This window comes from Procambarus clarkii, chromosome 84 (assembly GCF_040958095.1).
Source record: "Procambarus clarkii isolate CNS0578487 chromosome 84, FALCON_Pclarkii_2.0, whole genome shotgun sequence".
NCBI lineage: Eukaryota > Metazoa > Arthropoda > Malacostraca > Decapoda > Cambaridae > Procambarus > Procambarus clarkii.
In genome coordinates this window covers 22551943-22576942 of record NC_091233.1, presented here as the reverse complement: position 1 = coordinate 22576942, position 25000 = coordinate 22551943, and the positions used below count along the sequence as shown (strand labels likewise).

The 25000-nt window shown below is 46.3% G+C and overlaps 1 protein-coding gene across 1 annotated transcript in view; it reads right to left on the bottom strand.

Moving 5' to 3' along the window:
* Positions 1-25000, bottom strand: part of LOC123774883 (voltage-dependent calcium channel subunit alpha-2/delta-3) — a 366618-nt gene that overhangs the window by 219061 nt on the left and 122557 nt on the right. Inside the window, 1 exon segment of the mRNA XM_069316631.1 lies at positions 3484-3594. Within this exon segment, the coding sequence (XP_069172732.1) occupies positions 3484-3594 (111 nt within the window).

Sequence of the window (25000 nt, the reverse complement as noted above, 5' to 3'; positions counted from 1 at the left end):
ACCCTCCACGAGAGCCCTAGCACAGGCACTCAGTATAGTGTGGAGGAAGAGCTTGGACACGGGGGAGATACCAGATGCACTTAAAGTAGCAGACATTGCCCCTCTACACAAGGGAGGGAGCAAACCATTGGCAAAGAATTATAGACCAGTTGCACTAACATCCCACATGATAAAAGTATTTGAGAGAGTGATTAGGAGTCAGGTCACCAATTTCATGGAGACCAATGACCTTCACAACCCAGGCCAACATGGATTTCGAGCGGGAAGATCGTGCCTCTCACAGCTACTTGAGCACTACGACAAAGTCACTGAGGCATTAGAAGAAAAACAGAATGCTGATGTGATATACACGGACTTCGCAAAGGCCTTCGATAAATGTGACCATGGCGTGATAGCACACAAAATGAAGTCAATGGGAATAACCGGTAAAGTAGGACGCTGGATACTCAGTTTTCTGTCAGACAGGACTCAGCGAGTAACTGTCAACCATATAAAATCTAGTGTAAGTGCAGTTAAAAGCTCTGTACCTCAGGGTACAGTCCTTGCACCACTGCTTTTCCTTATTCTCATATCAGATATAGACAAAAATACAAGTCACAGCTTCGTATCATCCTTTGCAGATGACACAAAAATCAGTTTGAAAATTACCTCGGCTAAAGACATTGAAAAACTTCAAGCTGATATTAATAAAGTTTTCGACTGGGCATCAGAAAATAACATGATGTTTAACAGTCATAAATTCCAAGTACTCAGGTACGGTAAAAATGAGGATCTTAAACATAATACAGAGTACAAAACACAATCAAATGTACCCATAGTAGGAAAACAGCATGTAAAGGATTTGTGAATAATGATGTCCGACGACCTAATGTTTAATGAGCATAACCAAGCAAATATTGCGACAGCCAGAAAAATGATAGGATGGATTACGAGAACTTTTAAGTCCAGAGATCCCATCACAATGGTTGTACTCTTCAAGTCAATTGCGTTGTCCCGTCTTGAGTACTGCTCAGTACTCACTTCCCCCTTCAGAGCAGGAGAGATTGCTGAAATAGAGGGAATACAGAGAACATATACGGCACGCATAGACGCGATAAAGCACCTAAATTATTGGGATCGTCTCAAAGCTCTCCAAATGTACTCACTAGAAAGAAGACGAGAGAGATGTCAGATAATATCCACGTGGAAGATACTGGAGGGCCAGGTCCCAAATCTACACAGTAAAATAACAACGTACTGGAGTGAACGATATGGAAGAAAATGCAGAATAGAACCAGTGAAGAGCAGAGGTGCCATAGGCACAATCAGAGAACACTGTATGAACATCAGAGGTCCGCGGTTGTTCAACGTCCTCCCAGCGAGCATCAGAAATATTGCCGGAACAACCGTGGACATTTTCAAGAGGAAACTAGATTTATTCCTCCAAGGAGTGCCGGACCAACCGGGCTGTGGTGGGTATGTGGGCCTGCGGGCCGCTCCAAGCAACAGCCTGGTGGACCAAACTCTCACAAGTCAAGCCTGGCCTCGGGCCGGGCTTGGGGAGTAGAAGAACTCCCAGAACCCCATCAACCAGGTATCAACCCGGTACCCTCCACGAGAGCCCGGTATCCTCCGTGAGAGCCCGGTACCCTCCATGAGAGCCCGGTACCCTCCACGAGAGCCCGGTATCCTCCGTGAGAGCCCGGTACCCTCCACGAGAGCCCGGTATCCTCCGTGAGAGCCCGGTACCCTCCATGAGAGCCCGGTACCCTCCGTGAGAGCCCGGTACCCTCCATGAGAGCCCGGTACCCTCCATGAGAGCCCGGTACCCTCCATGAGAGCCCGGTACCCTCCATGAGAGCCCGGTACCCTCCATGAGAGCCCGGTATCCTCCGTGAGAGCCCGGTACCCTCCATGAGAGCCCGGTACCCTCCGTGAGAGCCCGGTACCCTCCATGAGAGCCCGGTACCCTCCATGAGAGCCCGGTACCCTCCATGAGAGCCCGGTATCCTCCGTGAGAGCCCGGTACCCTCCATGAGAGCCCGGTATCCTCCGTGAGAGCCCGGTACCCTCCTCGATATATCTATGAGAAAGTCTCTGGAGCAGGAGACGCTGGCGCTAACCAGACTAAATACTTCAGTTTCCGCTGTGTTATTCAGGCGCATATAATCTCGTTTTCTGTTGCGAGGAAGCGATATATTGTGCTTGTAATTACCGTAGGCGGACGGGCTGGATAATTCACCTCTGTGAACCTAACCTAAGCTTAACTTAGTCTAATAGACTGTAAAACCAAACCATAAAAATACAATTCGAACATAGTTTTATTCGATAAAGGATGTAGTAGTTCCGGTATACGCTCAGATTAGTATTATTGTATGTGGATCAAATGGCAGGTCATCGTGCATCGGCAACCCCCAGTGATGCCAACTTCGGAGCATCTAACGACCGTTCGTTTCAGTGTAATAAATTATTTAAAATATTGATCATACACGACATTGTGCTGGTCAATTTTCCAATAATTTGAGTGTATGATGGAGAGTGAATTACAACGGCGAGATGGAGTGATTATGAGAATTATCACAGCTTTAATTGGTGTTATTGTTCATCGGCATCTGTCGCCTTGGTGAAGTGTTGCAGAACGTTGATAATTATTATATTTTATGTTGCAACTGAGAGTTTTTTTTTATATTTTTTTCATAAAAGAAATTTTATTATTCCTTGCGGATATGCTGTGAGATATTCAGGAATTGTGAATTCATATGATATAGTTTCTGTCATATTCGAGATTACATGAAATTATTGTACCCCGGCAACGTCCTCCTCCTGTCTGAGTGTGTGAGTGTTCAATATTGTACACTGTCGAGCGCTGACACCATTAGTATTCTGATATGACTGTGTTTTCTTTTTTTAACACTGTTGTCATTCCTACCGAAAGGGAGAAATTACACGACAAAGAAAATTCTGGGCGTGTGGCGCCATTCCCCTCTGCGACAAAGCTCGATATTCGTGAGTTATCGTACCTCTGGCCCATTCCGCTTGAGAGACATCGTACGGCGCGAGAGAATAATCGTATCCCGGCAACCTTTGGGCTGTGGCCGACACTACAATATTGTAGAGATGTGTTTTGGTCTGGCGGTGTGGGGCCTGGACGGTGCTGTCTACGGTGCCCCTGTCTACGGTGCTCCTGTCTACGGTGCCCCTGTCTACGGTGCCCCTGTCTACGGTGCCCCTGTCTACGGTGCCCCTGTCTACAGAGCCCCTGTCTACGGTGCCCCTGTCTACGGAGCCCCTGTCTACGGAGCCCCTGTCTACGGAGCCCCTGTCTATGGTGCCCCTGTCTATGGTGCCCCTGTCTACGGAGCCCCTGTCTACGGAACCCCCTGTCTACGGTGCCCCTGTCTATGGTGCCCCTGTCTACGGAACCCCCTGTCTACGGTGCCCCTGTCTACGGAGCCCCTGTCTACGGAGCCCCTGTCTACGGTGCCCCCTGTCAACGGTGCTCACCTTGACAGCTTCCACTTTGAACTTCATCATATTAGTCACGTCTGTTGCCATCTCCTTGACGAGCTGGAGACCATCATTCTCCTGGATCTTAGCATCAGATGTCTCAAAGTTCTGTAAAAGAGAATAAAGAAGCTCTTATGAACGATGCATTATACACTGCGAGTAATAATATATATATATACAGTGTATAATGTATATATAATATACATTATACACACGAACTTTCACACAAGTATTGACTCTGAGCTCAATCCCCAACATTCTTGGAGAGCTACTCTCAGCTGTGTAAGTTTATTAAGTTAATATTAAAAAGTTGTTGAGGCGTTTGAGGCCAGGTTATGAATTATTAAAATGTTGAGAGGAAAATGATGGCTGTTTACACCCAGGATCGGTTGATATTGTGTATATATATAATGTTGTTATGATAAGTATTTGATCACACACACACACACACACACTACTAGCGAAGCTAGTAGACGTTATTGACAGGAATTTCCTAACACAGCATGTGAAGGAAGACACTAGGGAAAGAAGAGGGGATAAGCCCAGCCTATTGGACCTCGTTTTCACCCAGAATGTAGAAGACATTGAGTATTTAGAACATGAAATACCACTAGGAGCCAGTGACCGTTATCTTGAGATGTTATCTTGAGATGTTATCTTGAGATGATTTCGGGGCTTTTTTTTAGTGTCCCCGCGGCCCGGTCCTCGACCAGGCCTCCACCCCGTTGTGTCCTAGCCTTTGACTACATGATGGAGCTTAAAATTGTGACCAAAGGACAAGAGGTACGGGAAAGGAGACTTGATTACAGAAAAGGGGACTACAGAAGGATAAGGGACTACCTGGGAGAAGTGCAGTGGGAGGAAGAACTTAGAGGAAAAACAGTGCAAGGTATGATGAACCAAGTCATATTGAAATGCAAGGAGGCTGAAGATAGATTTATTCCAACAATAAAGGAAAAAAGCAGGAGGGAATATAATAACCCATGGTTTAATAGACAGTGTCAGGAAGCAAAGGTGAGAAGCAGGAGGGAGTGGAGGAAGTACAGAAGACAAAGGACAGAGGACAACAGGATTAGATGTAACAGAGCTAGGAATGATTACATTAACATAAGACGAGTGTCGGAAAGAAATTATGAGAATGATATTGCAATCAAAGCGAAAAAACAACCAAAATTACTACATAGCCATATAAGAAGGAAGATGTCGGTAAATGACCAAGTGACAAGACTGAGGAAAACAGAGGGGGCATATACTGAAAGTGACAAGGAAATCTGTGAGGTACTGAATGCAAGTTTCCTTGGAGTGTTCACAACCGAGCCTGAGCAGCTCCCATTGTTAGAAATGATTACCCTAGATGAAAGACTATCAGATATAGAGGTGACAGCAGAGGAGGTAATGAAACAGTTGACAACACTGGATGCAACTAAAGCAGTTGGACCAGACAAAGTATCACCGTGGATACTAAAAGAGGCAGCGCAGGCTCTCAGCGTGCCTCTGGCAATGATCTTTAATGAGTCACTTAGGTCGGGAGAATTGCCCAGTTGCTGGAAGGAGGCAAATGTCGTACCGATTTTCAAGAAAGGTGATTGGGAGGAGGCACTTAACTACAGACCCGTATCACTGACAAGCATCCCCTGCAAAATACTTGAAAGAATAATTAGGCTAAGACTTGTTGAGCACCTGGAGAGCATTGGGTTTGTAAACAAGCACCAACATGGGTTCTGGACAGGGAAATCATGCCTAACAAACCTTTTAGAATTCTATGACAAAGTAACAAGGATAAGGCAGGACAGAGAAGGCTGGGCAGAATGCATATTTCTTGACTGCCAAAAGGCCTTTGATACAGTACCGCACATGAGACTGCTATACAAACTTGAGAGGCAGGCAGGAGTAAGCGGAAAGGCCCTAGTATGGGTGAAGAACTACCTAACAGGAAGGAGCCAGAGGGTAATGGTAAGGGGCAAGAAGTCGGACTGGCGAACAGTAACAAGTGGAGTACCTCAAGGATCGGTGCTGGGACCAATCCTATTTCTAATTTACGTAAATGATATGTTTACAGGAGTGGAATCATACATGTCAATGTTTGCGGATGACGCAAAATTAATGAGAAGAGTTGTGACAGACGAGGATTGTAGGATCCTCCAAGAGGACTTAAACAGGCTGCAGAGATGGTCAGGGAAATGGCTACTGGAGTTTAACACCAGTAAATGTAAAGTTATGGAAATGGGATCAGGTGACAGGAGACCAAAGGGACAGTACACAATGAAGGGGAACAGCCTACCTGTAACGACGCGTGAAAGAGACCTGGGGGTGGACGTAACACCTAATCTATCTCCTGAGGCACATATAAATAGGATAACGACAGCAGCGTACTCTACACTGGCAAAAGTTAGAACATCATTCAGAAACCTAAGTAAGGAGGCATTTAGGGCGCTTTACACTGCCTACGTAAGGCCAGTCTTAGAGTATGCCGCCTCATCATGGAGTCCCCATCTGAAGAAGCATATAATGAAAACTGGAAAAGGTTCAGAGGCTTGCAACGAGACTCGTCCCAGAGCTACGAGGGATGGGGTATGAGGAGCGCCTGAGGGAACTGTGCCTTACGACACTAGAAAGAAGAAGGGAGAGGGGGGACATGATAGGAACGTATAAGATACTCAGAGGGATTGACAGAGTAGACATAGATGAAATGTTCACACGGAATAGTAACAGAACGAGGGGACATGGATGGAAGCTTGAAACTCAGATGAGTCACAGAGATGTTAGGAAGTTTTCTTTTAGTGTGAGAGTAGTGGGAAAATGGAATGCACTTCAGGAACAGGTTGTGGAAGCAAATACTATTCATAATTTTAAAACCAGGTATGATAGGGAAATGGGACAGGAGTCATTGCTGTAAACAACCGATGCTCGAAAGGCGGGATCCAAGAGTCAATGCTCGATCCTGCAGACACAACTAGGTGAGTACACACACACACACAGAGGAGTACCTAAGCAACAGGAGACAACGAGTCAGTGTAAGGGGTGAGGTCTCAGATTGGCGAGACGTTACAAGGGGAGTCCCGCAGGGGTCAGTCCTTGGACCTATACTGTTTCTGGTATATGTAAATGATCTCCCAGAGGGTATAGATTCGTTCTTCTCAATGTTTGCCGACGATGCAAAAATTATGAGGAGGATTGAAACAGAGGATGATAGTAGGAGGCTACAAGATGACCTAGATACACTGAGTGAATGGTCCAACATATGGCTGTTGAAGTTCAACCCGAGTAAATGCAAAGTAATGAAACTAGGCAGTGGAAACAGGAGGCCAGACACAGGATACAGAATAGGAGATGAAATACTTAATGAAACAGAGAGAAAGATCTAGGAGTTGATATCACACCAAACCTGTCTCCTGAAGCCCACATAAAGAGAATAACGTCTGCGGCTTATGCGAGGCTGGCTAACATCAGAACGGCGTTCAGGAACCTGTGTAAGGAATCATTCAGAATCTTGTACACCACATATGTAAGACCAATCCTGGAGTATGCGGCCCCAGCATGGAGCCCGTACCTTGTCAAGCACAAGACGAAGCTGGAAAAAGTCCAAAGGTATGCTACTAGACTAGTCCCAGAACTAAGAGGCATGAGTTACGAGGAAAGGCTGCGGGAAATGCACCTTACGACACTGTAAGACAGAAGAGTAAGGGGAGACATGATCACTACCTACAAAATCCTCAGGGGTTTTGACAGGATAAACTATTCAACACTGGTGGTACTCGAACAAGGGGACACAGGTGGAAACTGAGTACCCACATGAGCCACAGAAACGTTAGAAAGAACTTTTTCAGTGTCAGAGTAGTTAACAAATGGAATGCATTAGGCAGTGATGTGGTGGAGGCTGACTCCATACACAGTTTCAAGTGTAGATATGATAGAGCCCGATAGGCTCAGGGCAATCTGTACACCAGTTGATTGACAGTTGAGAGGCGGGACCAAAGAGCCAGAGCTCAACCCCCGCAAGCACAATTAGGTGAGTATACCTCTTTCTTCCCTTAGGGGAGATAAGATATCAAGGTTGTATAAATTATTCATATCTAATAAAAGAGTTTAGAAGTTAGGAAAGCTGGAGAAGTATTCCAGGCAGGCAGGATAACACGAGGCAGACAGGCCGGATAACACGAGGCAGACAGGCCGGATAACACGAGGCAGACAGGCCGGATAACACGAGGCAGACAGGCCGGATAACACGAGGCAGACAGGCCGGATAACACGAGGCAGACAGGCAGGATAACACGAGAATTGTCACCTATCTTGAGATGATTTCGGGGCTTAGCGTCCCCGCGGCCCGCCCGCCAAACACACACCGAAACTACGACGTTGGTACAACGTTCGAACAAGTTTTAACACCTAACCAGTTATAACAACCAATATAGCAAGTTGTAACAACGTTCTAATACGTCATAAACACGTTAAGCCAAGATGTAACAACTTTATTACAAGTTGTAACAAGCGGAAAATAGAGACAGTTTCGGTTTGTGTTTCCAGGGCGGTCCTCGACCAGGCCTCCTTTTTGTTACACACCCCCACGAAGCAGCCCGTAGCAGCTGTCTAACTCCCAGGTACCTATTTCTTCCTAGGTAAACAGGTGCATATAGGATGAAATAAACTTTTTTGCCCATTCTTCTCCGCCTCCACCGGGGAATCGAACCCGGAACCTCAGGACTACGAATCCGAAGCGCTGTCCACTCAGCTGTCAGGCCCCCACCTGGGGGGATGGGGTCACACCAATTGACCCTCCATTATACATGGGGTCATCCCAGCTAACCCGTTATGCCTGGGGTCAGATTCACGAAGTAGTTCGTTAGAGCTTGCGTAACTGCATCGTGAATCTGGTCCCCAGGTTCGTAAGTGCTTGCGTAACTGCTTCGTGAATCTGGCCCCAGGTTCCAAAGTGCCTGCGTAACTGCTTCGTGAATCTGGCCGCAGGTTCGTAAGTGCTTGTGTAACTGCTTCATGAATCTAGCCCCAGGTTCGCAAGTGCTTGCGTAACTGCTTCGTGAATCTGGTCCCCAGGTTCGCAAGTGCTTGCGTAACTGCTTCATGACTCTGGCCCCAGGTTCGCAAGTGCTTGCGTAACTGCTTCGTGACTCTGGCCCCAGGTTCGCAAGTGCTTGCGTAACTGCTTCGTGACTCTGGCCCCAGGTTCGCAAGTGCTTGCGTAACTGCTTCGTGAATCATGAACAAGGAAGAGACTTAATCACAGCCGCATTTTGTCTCCATAGTTCCCCCTGTGGAACCCCCAGGGGTGGAGGAGAGAGAGAGAGAGAAAGTGGGAGGAGAGAGAGAGAAAGTGGGAGGAGAGAGAGAGAGAGAAAGTGGGAGGGAGAGACAGAGGGAGAGAAAAAAGAGATTGTAGGAGGCAGAGAATCCACTACCATTTCAATGGAGTGAGTGTCCTGTTTCGCGTCCTCCTATGCAGCATCCTATGAGGTAGGGACCTCATACCTCGCTGAGGCAGCAGTATTCTATGAGGTAGGGACCTCATACCTCGCTGAGGCAGCAGTATTCTATGAGGTAGGGACCTCATACCTCGCTGAGGCAGCAGTATTCTATGAGGTAGGGACCTCATACCTCGCTGGGGCAGCAGTATTCTATGAGGTAGGGACCTCATACCTCGCTGGGGCAGCAGTATTCTATGAGGTAGGGACCTCATACCTCGCTGGGGCAGCAGTATTCTATGAGGTAGGGACCTCATACCTCGCTGGGGCAGCAGTATTCTATGAGGTAGGGACCTCATACCTATCAGAGGGTTCCCAAATCCCTTCTACTCCCTTTTGTTATTGTGTCTCATCGTATTTCGTATCCTTATCCTGGCGCGGTGGGATGAGAAAGGAACGAGATGGGTAAGGAAGGAGGAAAGGTAGGAAAGGGAGATGGGAAAGGTTCTTTGAGAGTTTTGTTTCTTATTGTTTCTCATCTTGAGTAGTTCATTGGCCATTAAATATTCCTATTTTGCTTGTTCTCTCTCTCTCTCTCTCTCTCTCTCTCTCTCTCTCTCTCTCTCTCTCTCTCTCTCTCTCTCTCTCTCTCTCTCTCTCTCTCTCTCTCTCTCTCTCTCTCTCACTCTCTCATTTTTCTTCTTTCCTTTAAAACTCTGTTCCAGCTTCTTCCTCTGTCTCTGGCTCCCATGGGAAGGGCCTGGAAGGGGAGCCTTTGTCTGCTCGGAACACGTCCTCATCCCCCACGTTAACGCTCGGAGTCACCGGTGTTCACTGTCCCAGTGCTTCGGCCCAGTGCTCGGCCCAGTGCTCGGCCCCGGAGTTCAGTGTTCACTTGTCAAGCCGCATTCGACTCCAGAACCAGGCTTGCCAGCCCGTTCGAAACCCGGACGGCCGTCAGTGGTGCCTTAGTGTGTGTGTGTCTCTCTCTCTCTCTCTCTCTCTCTCTCTCTCTCTCTCTCTCTCTCTCTCTCTCTCTCTCTCTCTCTCTCTCTCTCTCTCTCTCTCTCTCTCTCTCTCTCCCTCTCTCTCCCTCCACGGCAGGATTTACGAAGCGATCTCCAGGTCTCTCTGGAAATGCATAAATTCCCTGGAATAAGGTGGCTGAGGACAGCTTCTGGACAGGTTCGGGATAGAGGCTCAGCCTCTTCCCCTACTTGCTCTTTCCTCCCTCATCCCTGATATTGTATCTCTTATCCTTAATCTGGCCTCTCTCTATCCCTTATCCATCTTTCGTCTTCCGATCTGACTTTTGGCGCTCTTCTGCTATAGTTTCTGTCGTCGTAACTTATTCCGTTTCTAGCTTTTTGAGTCTGTTATCATATCTGCTGTCTTATACTGTGGCTGTCTTATACTGTGGCTGCTGTCTTATACTGTGGCTGTCTTATACTGTGGCTGCTGTCTTATACTGTGGCTGTCTTATACTGTGGCTGCTGTCTTATACTGTGGCTGTCTTATACTGTGGCTGCTGTCTTATACTGTGGCTGTCTTATACTGTGGCTGTCTTATACTGTGGCTGCTGTCTTATACTGTGGCTGTCTTATACTGTGGCTGCTGTCTTATACTGTGGCTGCTGTCTTATACTGTGGCTGCTGTCTTATACTGTGGCTGCCTTATACTGTGACTGTCTTATACTGTGACTGTCTTATACTGTGGCTGCTGTCTTATACTGTGGCTGTCTTATACTGTGGCTGTCTTATACTGTGGCTGTCTTATACTGTGGCTGCTGTCTTATACTGTGGCTGTCTTATACTGTGGCTGCTGTCTTATACTGTGGCTGTCTTATACTGTGGCTGCTGTCTTATACTGTGGCTGCTGTCTTATACTGTGGCTGTTGTCTTATACTATGGCTGCCTTATACTGTGGCTGTCTTATACTGTGGCTGTCTTATACTGTGGCTGCCGTATACTGTGGCTGTCTTATACTGTGGCTGTCTTATACTGTGGCTGCTGTCTTATACTGTGGCTGCTGTCTTATACTGTGGCTGCCTTATACTGTGGCTGTCTTATACTGTGGCTGTCTTATACTGTGGCTGTCTTATACTGTGGCTGCTGTCTTATACTGTGGCTGTCTTATACTGTGGCTGTCTTATACTGTGGCTGTCTTATACTGTGGCTGTCTTATACTGTGGCTGTCTTATACTGTGGCTGCTGTCTTATACTGTGGCTGCTGTCTTATACTGTGGCTGTCTTATACTGTGGCTGCCTTATACTGTGGCTGTCTTATACTGTGGCTGCTGTCTTATACTGTGGCTGCTGTCTTATACTGTGGCTGTCTTATACTGTGGCTGTCTTATACTGTGGCTGTCTTATACTGTGGCTGCTGTCTTATACTGTGGCTGTCTTATACTGTGGCTGTCTTATACTGTGGCTGCTGTCTTATACTGTGGCTGTCTTATACTGTGGCTGTCTTATACTGTGGCTGTCTTATACAGTGGCTGCCTTATACTGTGGCTGCCTTATACTGTGGCTGTCTTATACTGTGGCTGTCTTATACTGTGGCTGCTGTCTTATACTGTGGCTGCTGTCTTATACTGTGGCTGTCTTATACTGTGGCTGTCTTATACTGTGGCTGTCTTATACTGTGGCTGTTGTCTTATACTGTGGTTGCTGTCTTATACTGTGGCTGCTGTCTTATACTGTGGCTGCTGTCTTATACTGTGGCTGCCTTATACTGTGGCTGTCTTATACTGTGGCTGTCTTATACTGTGACTGTCTTATACTGTGACTGTCTTATACTGTGGCTGTCTTATACTGTGGCTGTCTTATACTGTGGCTGCTGTCTTATACTGTGGCTGCTGTCTTATACTGTGGCTGCTGTCTTATACTGTGGCTGCTGTCTTATACTGTGGCTGTCTTATACTGTGGCTGTTGTCTTATACTGTGGCTGTCTTATACTGTGTCTGCTGTCTTATACTGTGGCTGCTGTCTTATACTGTGGCTGCCTTATACTGTGGCTGCCTTATACTGTGGCTGTCTTATACTGTGGCTGCTGTCTTATACTGTGGTTGCTGTCTTATACTGTGGCTGCTGTCTTATACTGTGGCTGCTGTCTTATACTGTGGCTGCTGTCTTATACTGTGGCTGTCTTATACTGTGGCTGCTGTCTTATACTGTGGCTGCTGTCTTATACTGTGGCTGCTGTCTTATACTGTGGCTGCTGTCTTATACTGTGGCTGCTGTCTTATACTGTGGCTGTCTTATACTGTGGCTGTCTTATACTGTGGCTGCTGTCTTATACTGTGGCTGCCTTATACTGTGACTGTCTTATACTGTGACTGTCTTATACTGTGGCTGTCTTATACTGTGGCTGTCTTACACTGTGGCTGTCTTATACTGTGGCTGCTGTCTTATACTGTGGCTGTCTTATACTGTGGCTGCTGTCTTATACTGTGGCTGCTGTCTTATACTGTGGCTGTCTTATACTGTGGCTGCTGTCTTATACTGTGGCTGCTGTCTTATACTGTGGCTGCTGTCTTATACTGTGGCTGTCTTATACTGTGGCTGCTGTCTTATACTGTGGCTGCTGTCTTATACTGTGGCTGTCTTATACTGTGGCTGCTGTCTTATACTGTGGCTGCTGTCTTATACTGTGGCTGCTGTCTTATACTGTGGCTGTCTTATACTGTGGCTGTCTTATACTGTGGCTGCTGTCTTATACTGTGGCTGCTGTCTTATACTGTGGCTGCTGTCTTATACTGTGGCTGCTGTCTTATACTGTGGCTGTCTTATACTGTGGCTGTCTTATACTGTGGCTGCTGTCTTATACTGTGGCTGTCTTATACTGTGGCTGCCTTATACTGTGGCTGTCTTATACTGTGGCTGTCTTATACTGTGGCTGCTGTCTTATACTGTGGCTGTCTTATACTGTGGCTGCTGTCTTATACTGTGGCTGCTGTCTTATACTGTGGCTGTCTTATACTGTGGCTGCTGTCTTATACTGTGGCTGCTGTCTTATACTGTGGCTGCTGTCTTATACTGTTGCTGTCTTATACTGTGGCTGCTGTCTTATACTGTGGCTGGCTTATACTGTGGCTGCTGTCTTATACTGTGGCTGCTGTCTTATACTGTGGCTGCTGTCTTATACTGTGGCTGCCTTATACTGTGACTGCCTTATACTGTGGCCCCATCCTCCCTCCCTCACCCCCTCCCACACACCTCCCTCACCCCCCCCCCACACACCTCCCTCACCCCCCCCCACACACACCTCCCTCACCCCCCCCCACACACACCTCCCTCACCCCCCCCACACACACCTCCCTCACCCCCCCCACACACACCTCCCTCACCCCCCCCCACACACACCTCCCTCACCCCCCCCACACACACCTCCCTCACCCCCTCCCACACACCTCCCTCACCCCCCCCCACACACACCTCCCTCACCCCCCCCCACACACACCTCCCTCACCCCCCCCACACACACCTCCCTCACCCCCTCCCACACACCTCCCTCACCCCCCCCCACACACACCTCCCTCACCCCCCCCCACACACACCTCCCTCACCCCCCCCACACACACCTCCCTCACCCCCTCCCACACACCTCCCTCACCCCCCCCCACACACACCTCCCTCACCCCCCCCCACACACACCTCCCTCACCCCCCCCACACACACCTCCCTCACCCCCCCTCCCCTCTCTCCTTCAACTTAAGAATAAATAAGGGAAACAAATGGCAATAATATACCAGCGCTCATATTTTCTTCTGTCTTTGCAAGGCGCGATTTTATGTTTTTTGTTCCTGACAACTTAGTTCCCGCGCCGTAAAACACGGGGTGAGGGGTGAGGGGTGAGGGAGAGGGAGGGGTGAGGGGTGAGGGAGGGGTGAGGGGTGAGGGAGGGGTGAGGGGTGAGGGAGAGGGAGAGGGGTGAGGGGTGAGGGAGAGGGAGAGGGGTGAGGGGTGAGGTGAGAGAGGGGTGAGGGAGAGGAGAGAGGGGAGAGGTGAGGGAGGGGTGAGAGGGGAGGGGTGAGGGAGGGGTGAGGGGTGAGAGAGAGGTGAGGGAGGGGTGAGAGGGGAGGGGTGAGGGAGGGGTGAGGGGTGAGAGAGAGGGGTGAGGGAGAGGGAGAGGAGAGGGGTGAGGGAGGGGTGAGGGGTGAGGGAGAGGGAGAGGGAGGGAGAGTGTGTTGATGAGTGGGATACACTCACAGCTGACATGATGGACTCACCTCCAGTGAGTCAATGGCCGATTTAGTTCTCTTGAAGTGCCCCTTGTCGTCTTTAAGTCTGTTTGATCACTTGGTTTAGGGTAGGATGCTGTGCACAATCGTTTCCAAAGGGGCGGTGGGGGGGGGGGAGTCAGAGTTCAAACACTTTACCTGTTCACAGTGCACCTTATACACCTGCTTTCTCTCTCTCTCTCTCTCTCTCTCTCTCTCTCTCTCTCTCTCTCTCTCTCTCTCTCTCTCTCTCTCTCTCTCTCTCTCTCTCTCTCTCTCCCTCCTCTCCCCTTCCTCTAACATTACTACAAATATAGGTAAAAAGTTTCAGTATTAACTTTACTTAGTTCAGCGCGTCTCTCCCACTCGGCTTTATTATAGAATTCAACTCACAAATTATTAACATTACAAGTTTTCTCGCTGTTAAATGGTGGTTGTAACTCCTGAGGATTTCTTAACCACATTTAACCTGCGGAAATGTATTGTATGTGATTCCTTGTGGCTGTTGATTGTTCTCTCTCTCTCTCTCTCTCTCTCTCTCTCTCTCTCTCTCTCTCTCTCTCTCTCTCTCTCTGTCTCTGTCTCTCTCTCTCTCTCTCTCTCTCTCTCTCTCTCTCTCTGTCTCTCTCTCTCTGTCTGTCTCTCTCTCTCTCTGTCTCTCTCTCTCTCTCTCTCTCTCTCTCTCTCTCTCTCTCTCTCTCTCTCTCTCTCTCTCTCTCTCTCTCTCTCTCTCTCTCTGTCTCTCTCTCTCTCTCTCTCTCTGTCTCTGTCTCTCTCTCTCTCTCTCCTACGATATTCCCACTAACAGAAGAGGAAGTGTAAGTCTCTACAAATAATGATGATGTCTACACAATAGTAGACCTCTCATTTGGCTTCGAATCTATGAGGTGCGTGTTCTCTAGCAGGGATATGTGGCCGTGTTAAAGTTGGGTTTTATGGTACTATGGCCAAAGTGTGAATAGCAGACGCTTGGGGTTAGTCCAAATTTGTAGGATGGATGGTCTCGGGTACGGGGCGGACATAGGCTAGTCGGGGTAGGCCTAAATTAGATGCTTTAAGAAATATTAGCAATTATAAATACCCCCCTGAATCATTTTTTTGAAGTCTTTCATGGAGTTTAGTATGAAATATGGTGTGTGATTAACGTGGAGTTATTTATTAATATAAAATAAATTTTATAGACCCATGCTTTTCTAAGAGATGGTATGGGGGGGGGGATGGTGATAGATGGATAGATAGATGACTGCACCATGATATATATATATATATATATATATATATATATATATATATATATATATATATATATATATATATATATATATATGCAAACAAGCCTGAATGGTCCCCAGGACTATATACAACTGAAAACTTACACCCCAGAAGTGACTCGAACCCATACTGCCAGGAGCAACGCAACTGGTATGTACAGGGACGCCTTAATCCGCTTGACCATCACGACCGGACAAAAGGAAGTGATAGCCTAAGCTATTTGAACCACTTCCCCGCCGGCACTCGGATAGTAATCTTGGGCATAGCATTTTATCAAATCACCTCATTCTTTGGGGCAACACGTGAGGAACACAAATGCAAACAAGCCTGAATGGTCCCCAGGTCCTGGGGACCATTCAGGCTTGTTTGCCTGAATGGTCAAGCGGATTAAGGCGTCCCTGTACATACCAGTTGCGTTGCTCCTGGCAGTATGGGTTCGAGTCACTTCTGGGGTGAGAGTTTTCAGTTATATATATATATATATATATATATATATATATATATATATATATATAAAATGTTGTACCTAGTAACCATAACGCAGTCCTTGGCCTACTATGCAAGGCCTGATTAGCGTAATAAGCCAAGTTTTCCAGAATTTCAATATTTTTCTCATTTTTTTCTTCTGAAATGATATAGCTATTCATTTCGTTATGTACGAGCTAATTTTTTTTTAATTTGAGTTAAAACTAACGCAGATATATGACCGAACCTAACCAACCCTACCTAACCTAACCTAACCTAACCTAACCTAACCTATCTTAACCTAACCTAAACTAACATAACTAAATCAATAATTATGTTCTTAATATAATATAATAATAATATTTAAAATAAATCAATATGAAACAATTTATTGAAAATAAAGAAAATCACTCGTCCTATTAGGCAAATCGAACCTTGCATAGTAGGCCGAGAAGTGCGTTCTGGCTAATATATATATATATATATATATATATATATATATATATATATATATATATATATATATATATATATATATATATAAGAGGTTCTGGTTGATTTAGTGAGGACTCGTAGCCTCAGAGAAGATAATATAAGGCACTCAAGGGAATATTGTAAGCACCCATATATTAATCTGTTTATTGTCTACCGCTATCACAAATTTTAAGCATTATTATAGACAAGATTTAGTTACAATAATCTAACACAGTACGATATCTTGCAGAGCATGAAATGTTAGGCAGGAACCAAACTTGGGTAAATACTGGTTCAGTAACAGGGTTGTTGATTTGTGGAACCAACTACCGCGTAACGTGGTTGAGGTGGGGTCCCTCGATTGTTTCAAGCGCGGGTTGGACAAGTATATGAGTGGGATTGGGTGGTTATAGATAGGAGCTGCCTCGTATGGGCCAATAGGCCTTCTGCAGTTGTCTTTGTTCTTATGTTCTTATGTTAACCAAACATGCAGCGTGCATGCCCCTCTGGGCGTCAATCCTGAGCTGTAGCCTCTGTTTACCCAACAGTAAAATGGGTACCTGGTTCTTAAACCATTTGGCGGGTCGTATTCCAGGGAGCGTAAGATTAAGGACTTGCCCGAGACGCTACGCGTGCTAGTAGCTGTACAAGCATGTAACAACACTTATATATATATATATATATATATATATATATATATATATATATATATATATATATATATATATATATATATATATATATATATATATATATATAAAATTGCTACTTAGGTGTTGGAAAATAAAACTGGCTGCCGTTTGGTCTCTCGTTGTTTCGATAAGCCTGAAACCCAAATCATTAGGGCAGCTTTTGGCATTATTTTTCCCAGTGGCCCTAAAGTCTCGGGTCTTAAAGACAAAATGGTATTGGTGGTCCAGATTTTTTGTACGTTGTTATATTTGCTATTTGCTTCCCTATGGGTGTAGATCGACGATCTCGCTTCATGCAGGTCGGCGTTCAATTCCCCGACCGTCCAAGTGGTTGGCCACCATTCCTGCCCCCGTCCCATCCCAAATCCTTATCCTGATCCCTTCCCAGTGCTATATAGTCATAATAGCTTGGCGCTTTTCCCTGACAGTTCAATTCAATTCCCCTATCGGTGACTATTCCTCCTGAATGATGTGTACTAACGTCTACGTTAATATCAGCCAAGGTAGTGTAGCTCTTCCTACCCTTTGTCCCTCTTTATAATGTAATTCCGTCTTGGCAACGAACTGAGTTTGGCAGAATTTTAAATGCATTTATAAAATAGATTTCTGTCTCTGCTGGGCACTGGATGGTGGAGAGGCTCCTCTTGATGGCGGTGAGACTCCTCTTGATGGCAGTGAGGCTCCTCTTGATGGCGGTGAGGCTCCTCTTGATGGCGGTGAGGCTCCTCTTGATGGCGGTGAGGCTCCTCTTGATGGCGGTGAGGCTCCTCTTGATGGCGGTGAGGCTCCTCTTGATGGTGGTGAGGCTCCTCTTGATGGCGGTGAGGCTCCTCTTGACGGCGGTGAGGCTCCTCTTGACGGCGGTGAGGCTCCTCTTGATGGCGGTGAGGCTCCTCTTGATGGCGGTGAGGCTCCTCTTGATGGCGGTGAGGCTCCTCTTGATGGCGGTGAGGCTCCTCTTGACGGCGATGAGGCTCCTCTTGATGGTGGTGAGGCTCCTCTTGATGGCGGTGAGGCTCCTCTTGATGGCGGTGAGGCTCCTCTTGATGGCGGTGAGGCTCCTCTTGATGGCGGTGAGGCTCCTCTTGATGGCGGTGAGGCTCCTCTGGATGGCGGTGAGGCTCCTCTTGATGGCGGTGAGGCTCCTCTTGACGGCGGTGAGGCTCCTCTTGACGGCATCATAGACCTCAATATAGCTAATCTTAAACCATGTCGGTCTTGCTCGGAAGGCTGCTCCTCGCGAGTACTCAGTGTGGATTAAGATAATACAGCATCACTTGTACTTTGTAAGTGATGTAATAATGATTTACGAGACCAGTGAGTTGCCATTGGAGAAGCGATGATGTAGCTGCATCGTCGGCAAATAGCGTGACTGCTGCCCCCTTGCCCCTCACTCTTGCCCCTCTCCCTTGCCCCTCCCCTTCTCTCAACAACTTGTTTAAGGCGCTTAAGGCAATTATACGCTGTTAAGAGGGGGATAAAGCGGAGCTCGGGTAGTTACCTAATCAAGTCACTAGGTTGTGTTGTTAAGGGGTCAGGAACATGCTACCCATATGCACGCTCTCTCTCTCTCTCTCTCTCTCTCTCTCTCTCTCTCTCTCTCTCTCTCTCTCTCTCTCTCTCTCTCTCTCTCTCTCTCTCTCTCTCTCTCTCTCTCTCTCGTTTAATTAACCTCAAGAGATTTACGGGATTAAAGATGGAAGTTCGTGCATGCATTTTACAGGGTGAGGCTGTTATCTGAGGTTATCATAAAGCTTGGCCCAATCCTTGGCGCTATTCCTGGCCCTACCTGCCGCTATCTAATATATCCCTATGTAATGATCTATGGTAAGGGGAATGAGGTGGGGGGGGATAAATGAGGAGAGAAGTAGAGTAATAAAGAGAGGGAGGGATGAAGGGCTTAGAAGAAGGAAGAGGACACTTAGACATTAGGAGAAGAATTAAGGTTAGAAGAATAAAGAAACTAGTAAGAGGAAGAATCTAGAGGAGAGAGGAAGATAATGAAAGGGAAATAGGAAGATAGTAATAAATAGAGAAACAGGAAGGAGCAGGAGACACTTCCGCCATTCATCTATCTTGAGATGGTTTCGGGGCTTAGTGTCCCCGCGGCCCGGTCCTCGACCAGACCTTCACCTACAGGAAGCAGCCCGTGACAACTGACTAACTCCCAGGTATCTATTTATTGCTAGGTAACAGGGGCATCAGGGTGAAAGAAACTGTCCATTGTCTCTCGCCGGCGCCTGGGATCGAACCCGGGACCACAGGATCACGCGTCCAGTGTTCTGTCCGCTCAGCCACCGGCTCCTGCCCTCAAAACTTTATCGACAAACTTGTAATCAACCTGTTATCTCTAGTAATGATAACTTCAAGATCACAATCTATCTAGCGAGTGCCCTTCACTCTGCCTTTGCACATGACCCTAATTAGCGCCTTGCGGTATTTGATTGGCTAGTATTATGTAGTGTTCCCTATGACGTTTAATACACACTGAAGTCATTAATTTCTTATCCTGCTATACTACACACTCTGTTAATTTATATTAAAAAAAAATTATGGTGCTATCTCTTGCTCTATCTCTGGCTCTAGCATACGCTCTAATATAAAGAGGCTTTTCTACCTTTATGCAATGTTTAATATGTTTAATGGTATGTATATTAAGTAGCATACATAATGGGTTTAATGGGAATCTGGAGCAGTCTGTTGGACAGAACTTTTTTTTTGGTTAACTTAACTATATTTAAAATCTCTTGTTAAGTGAGGGAGGATAGTGAAGAATATCTGTTTGCTCTCTCTCTCTCTCTCTCTCTCTCTCTCTCTCTCTCTCTCTCTCTCTCTCTCTCTCTCTCTCTCTCTCTCTCTCTCTCTCTCTCTCTCTCTCTCTCTCTCCCTCAGCAATTATCGTTTCAGGGGGGACTGTGACAGACATTCATCAATAGCGAGCAATATATCAACATGTTGTACTTGCAACAGCTCACATATTGTCCCTTCTTATGTTTCCTAGTTGTGATGGAGGGAGGGTGAGCCACGGCTCTTGGGTCCCGCCTCCCAACTCTTAATAGCCTGTGTATGGAGTCAGTCTGCGCCAGTTCTTAGCGTATTTAATAAGTTAACTACCACTCTAAGACTGACACAATTGTTTCTAGTGTCTTTGTGGTTCGTGTGTGTGTGTACTCACCCAGTTGTGCTTGCGGGGGTTGAGCTCTGGCTCTTTGGCCCCGCCTCTCAACTGTCAACCAACTGGTGTACAGGTTCCTGAGCCTATTGGGCTCTATATTATGTGTGCGTGTGTTCACGTGTAGAGAATCGAGACCACAACTGTGTTCTAATATGGTACAGTCTGTTCATATGTGTTCCAATATTCATGTGTTCGAATGTGCTCTAGTGTGTTCGAATGTTGCTGTTTGTTCTAATGTCCTTATGTATGTGTTCGTATCTTATGAGTTTTGTGTTATGTTCATGTATTATAATGTTCTTGTGTTCTTAAATTCATATGTGTTCTTGAGTTTAAAATGTTTCTGGAAATGGATTAGATAGAGAAAGCAAAGAAAGAGAGAGAGAGAGAGAGAGAGAGAGAGAGAGAGAGAGAGAGAGAGAGAGAGAGAGAGAGAGACAGGAATGGAGGAGGAGGGGGGGGGGGAGAGGCAAGAGATAAATGAGGTAAAAAAGACGATGAGAGATAAGAGAGAATTAACAAATGGAGGAAGAGAGGAAGAGGGAGAAGAACAAAGGGATCAGATGAGTTGGTGACATGGAGGACATTGTTGGAGAGAGTGTGGTGAGGGAGAGAGAGAGGTGAGGAGAGAGGAGGGAGAGAGAGAGGTGAGGAGAGAGGAGGGAGAGAGAGAGGTGAGGAGAGAGGAGGGAGAGAGACCTACAGTAGGAATGTGAGAGAGAGAGAGGAGAGAGGCATGGAGGAAGGGAGGGAATGAGAGGGAGAGGAGAGAGAGAGGGAAGGGAGAGAGGGAGGGAGAGTGAGGAGGGAGAGAGACCTACAGTAGGAATGTGAGAGAGAGAGAGGAGAGAGGCATGGAGGAAGGGAGGGAGAGGAGAGGGAGAGGGGAGGGAGAGAGGGGTGGGAGAGGGAAGGGAGAGAGGGGAGGGAGAGGGGGAGAGGGAGAGTAGTGAGGTGCCTCTTATTGATTATTCTGCCACAGTTGCCATATCGAGCAATTACTCCCTTTATATCAGATCTTCTTACCAGAACTCACAGGAACCTGATACTCCACACACACACACACACACACACACACACACACACACACACACACACACACTTCTTCAAAGCCTTATACGACAAAGAGTGCTGGGAAGACGGGACACCACGAGCGTAGCTCTCATCCTGTAACTACACTTAGGTAATTACACACACACACACACACACACACACACACACACACACACACACACACACACACACACACACACACACACACAAACACACACACACACGGGCTGCCTTTGACGCAGCTCCGCTCAAAAGACCAATACACAAACTTCAGACTTGTGAAGCAACCTTGAGTCACTAGAAGAGTCCTAACATGGGTGGAAGAGTACCTACCAGACGGGAAACAGTTACAGTGAGGAAGAGGGGGGCGAGGACTCGTTCGGACTAGAGTTAAGTGACAGATAGAACACGCCTAGTGTTAAGTGACAGATAGAACACGCCTAGTGTTAAGTGACAGAACACGCCTAGTGTTAAGTGACAGATAGAACACGCCTAGTGTTAAGTGACAGATAGAACACGCCTAGTGTTAAGTGACAGAATACGCCTAGTGTTAAGTGACAGATAGAACACGCCTAGTGTTAAGTGACAGATAGAACACGCCTAGTGTTAAGTGACAGACAGAACACGCCTAGTGTTAAGTGACAGATAGAACACGCCTAGTGTTAAGTGACAGATAGAACACGCCTAGTGTTAAGTGACAGATAGAACACGCCTAGTGTTAAGTGACAGATAGAACACGCCTAGTGTTAAGTGACAGATAGAACACGCCTAGTGTTAAGTGAAGATAGAACACGCCTAGTGTTAAGTGACAGATAGAACACGCCTAGTGTTAAGTGACAGAATACGCCTAGTGTTAAGTGACAGATAGAACACGCCTAGTGTTAAGTGACAGATAGAACACGCCTAGTGTTAAGTGACAGAACACGTACAGATCCTGTACCAGTACAGGATCTGTACTGGTACACAAACTATTTCCAATTAATGCTAGCAACCTAACTATGGGGCTGAGTCCTGTATGTTGATGCTTGCAAAGAGATGTTGCATGTAGTGGTTAATGGATTTCAACAGCAGCCAGTGTAAGGTGATTAATATGCAACCCGGACGCCAGGAAATCAAAAGGACGGAACGGAAATAAGACCAGGACCATATTGGCGGAAGTCAGAACATCATTCAGATAACTAAATAAGAAGGCATTTAGATGGTTGTACACAACCTACGTGAGACCAGTCTTAGATTATGCCGCCCCATCGCCTCCCCCCCCCCCCCATCTAAAAAATAAACATAAGCAACGATACTCGTCTCAGAATTACGAGGAATTGGGCATGAAGAAAGACTGAAAGAACTAGACCTGACGTCGCTAGAAAATTATGAGGCAGAGAGGAGACATGATACAAACATATAAATTATTTTGGGGGATTAACAGGGTGGAAAAATGAGGAAATTTACACAATGAATACCAGGACATGGGCGCAAGCTTGAGAAACAGATAAACCATTGGAAAATTTGAAAGTTTTTAGGATTTGATTTGTAGATTTGTATGAAATTGTAGGTGATTTGTAGGTAAGATTTGTAGGAAATTGTAGGTGATTTGTAGGTAAGATTTGTATGAAATTGTAGGTGATTTGTAGGTAAGATTTGTATGAAATTGTAGGTGATTTGTAGGTAAGATTTGTATGAAATTGTAGGTGATTTGTAGGTAAGATTTGTATGAAATTGTAGGTGATTTGTAGGTAAGATTTGTATGAAATTGTAGGTGATTTGTAGGTAAGATTTGTAGGAAAATGAAATGAAGGAGCAGGTTGTAGAAGCTAACTTTATTGACAATTTTCACAATTTTAATAATACAATAGGGAAATAGGTGAGTCTTTGTATTATACAACTGACGGATAGAAATAGATTTTCCTCTCACGCTTCGTAGTTCTAAGATCTAGGTAGAAACAAATGGGCAGAGTTTCTTGTTCCTGATGCCCCTGTTCACCTAGCAGTAAATAGGTATCTGGGGAGTTAGACAGCTGCTACGGGCTGCTTCCTGTGTGTGTGTGTGTGTGTGTGTGGGTGGGTGAGAGAGAGAGAGAGAAATATAATAGTTATTATCGAGCTAATAACACGATGCTGCACACACACACACGTCCCGTTTAGAATTCTATGACAAAGTAACAAGGATAAGGCAGGACAGAAAAGGCTGGGCAGAATGCATATTTCTTGACTGCCAAAAGGCCTTTGATACAGTACCGCACATGAGACTGCTATACAAACTTGAGAGGCAGGCAGGAGTAAGCGGAAAGGCCCTAGTATGGGTGAAGAACTACCTAACAGGAAGGAGCCAGAGGATAATGGTAAGGGGCGAGAAGTCGGACTGGCGAACAGTAACAAGTGGAGTACCTCAAGGATCGGTGCTGGGACCAATCCTCTTTCTAATTTACGTGAATGATATGTTTACAGGAGTGGAATCATACATGTCAATGTTTGCGGATGACGCAAAATTAATGAGAAGAGTTGTGACAGACGAAGATTGTAGGATCCTCCAAGAGGACTTAAACAGGCTGCAGAGATGGTCAGGGAAATGGCTACTGGAGTTTAACACCAGTAAATGTAAAGTTATGGAAATGGGATCAGGTGACAGGAGACCAAAGGGACAGTACACAATGAAGGGGAACAGCCTACCTGTAACGATTCGAGAAAGAGACCTGGGAGTGGATGTGACACCTAATCTAACTCCTGAGGCACATATAAATAGGATAACGACAGCAGCGTACTCTACACTGGCGAAAATTAGAACTTCATTCAGAAACCTAAATGAGGAAGCTTTTAGGGCGCTTTACACTGCCTACGCGAGACCCGTCTTAGAGTATGCCGCGCCATCATGGAGCCCCCACCTGAAGAAACACATAAAGAAACTGGAGAAGGTTCAGAGGTTTGCGACGAGGCTTGTCCCAGAGTTACGAGGGATGGGATACGAAGAGCGTCTGAAGGAACTGAACCTTACGACACTAGAGAAAAGAAGGGAGAGAGGAGATATGATAGGGACATATAAAATACTCAGGGGAATTGACAAAGTGGAAATAGATGAAATGTTCACACGTAATAATAACAGAACGAGGGGACATGGGTGGAAACTGGAAACTCAGATGAGTCACAGAGATGTTAGGAAGTTTTCTTTTAGCGTGAGAGTAGTGGAAAAATGGAATGCACTTGGGGAGCAGGTTGTGGAAGCAAATACTATTCATACTTTTAAAACTAGGTATGATAGGGAAATGGGACAGGAGTCATTGCTGTAAACAACCGATAGCTGGAAAGGCGGGATCCAAGAGTCAATGCTCGATCCTGCAAGCACAAATAGGTGAGTACACACACACACACACACACACACACACACACACACACACACACACACACACACACACTCACTCACTCACTCACTCACTCACTCACTCACTCACACACACACTCACACACACACACACAGTCGGGAGACGAGAGACCTGCCAGAAATATGGAAGACGGCGAATGTGGTCCCAATATACAAAAAGGGCGACAGGCAAGAGGCACTGAACTACAGGCCAGTGTCCTTGACTTGTATACCATGCAAGGTGATGGAGAAGATCGTGAGAAAAAACCTGGTAACACATCTGGAGAGAAGAGACTTCGTGACAACCCATCAACATGGGTTCAGGGAGGGTAAATCTTGCCTTACAGGCTTGATAGAATTCTACGACCAGGTGACAAAGATTAAGAGAGAAAGAGAAGG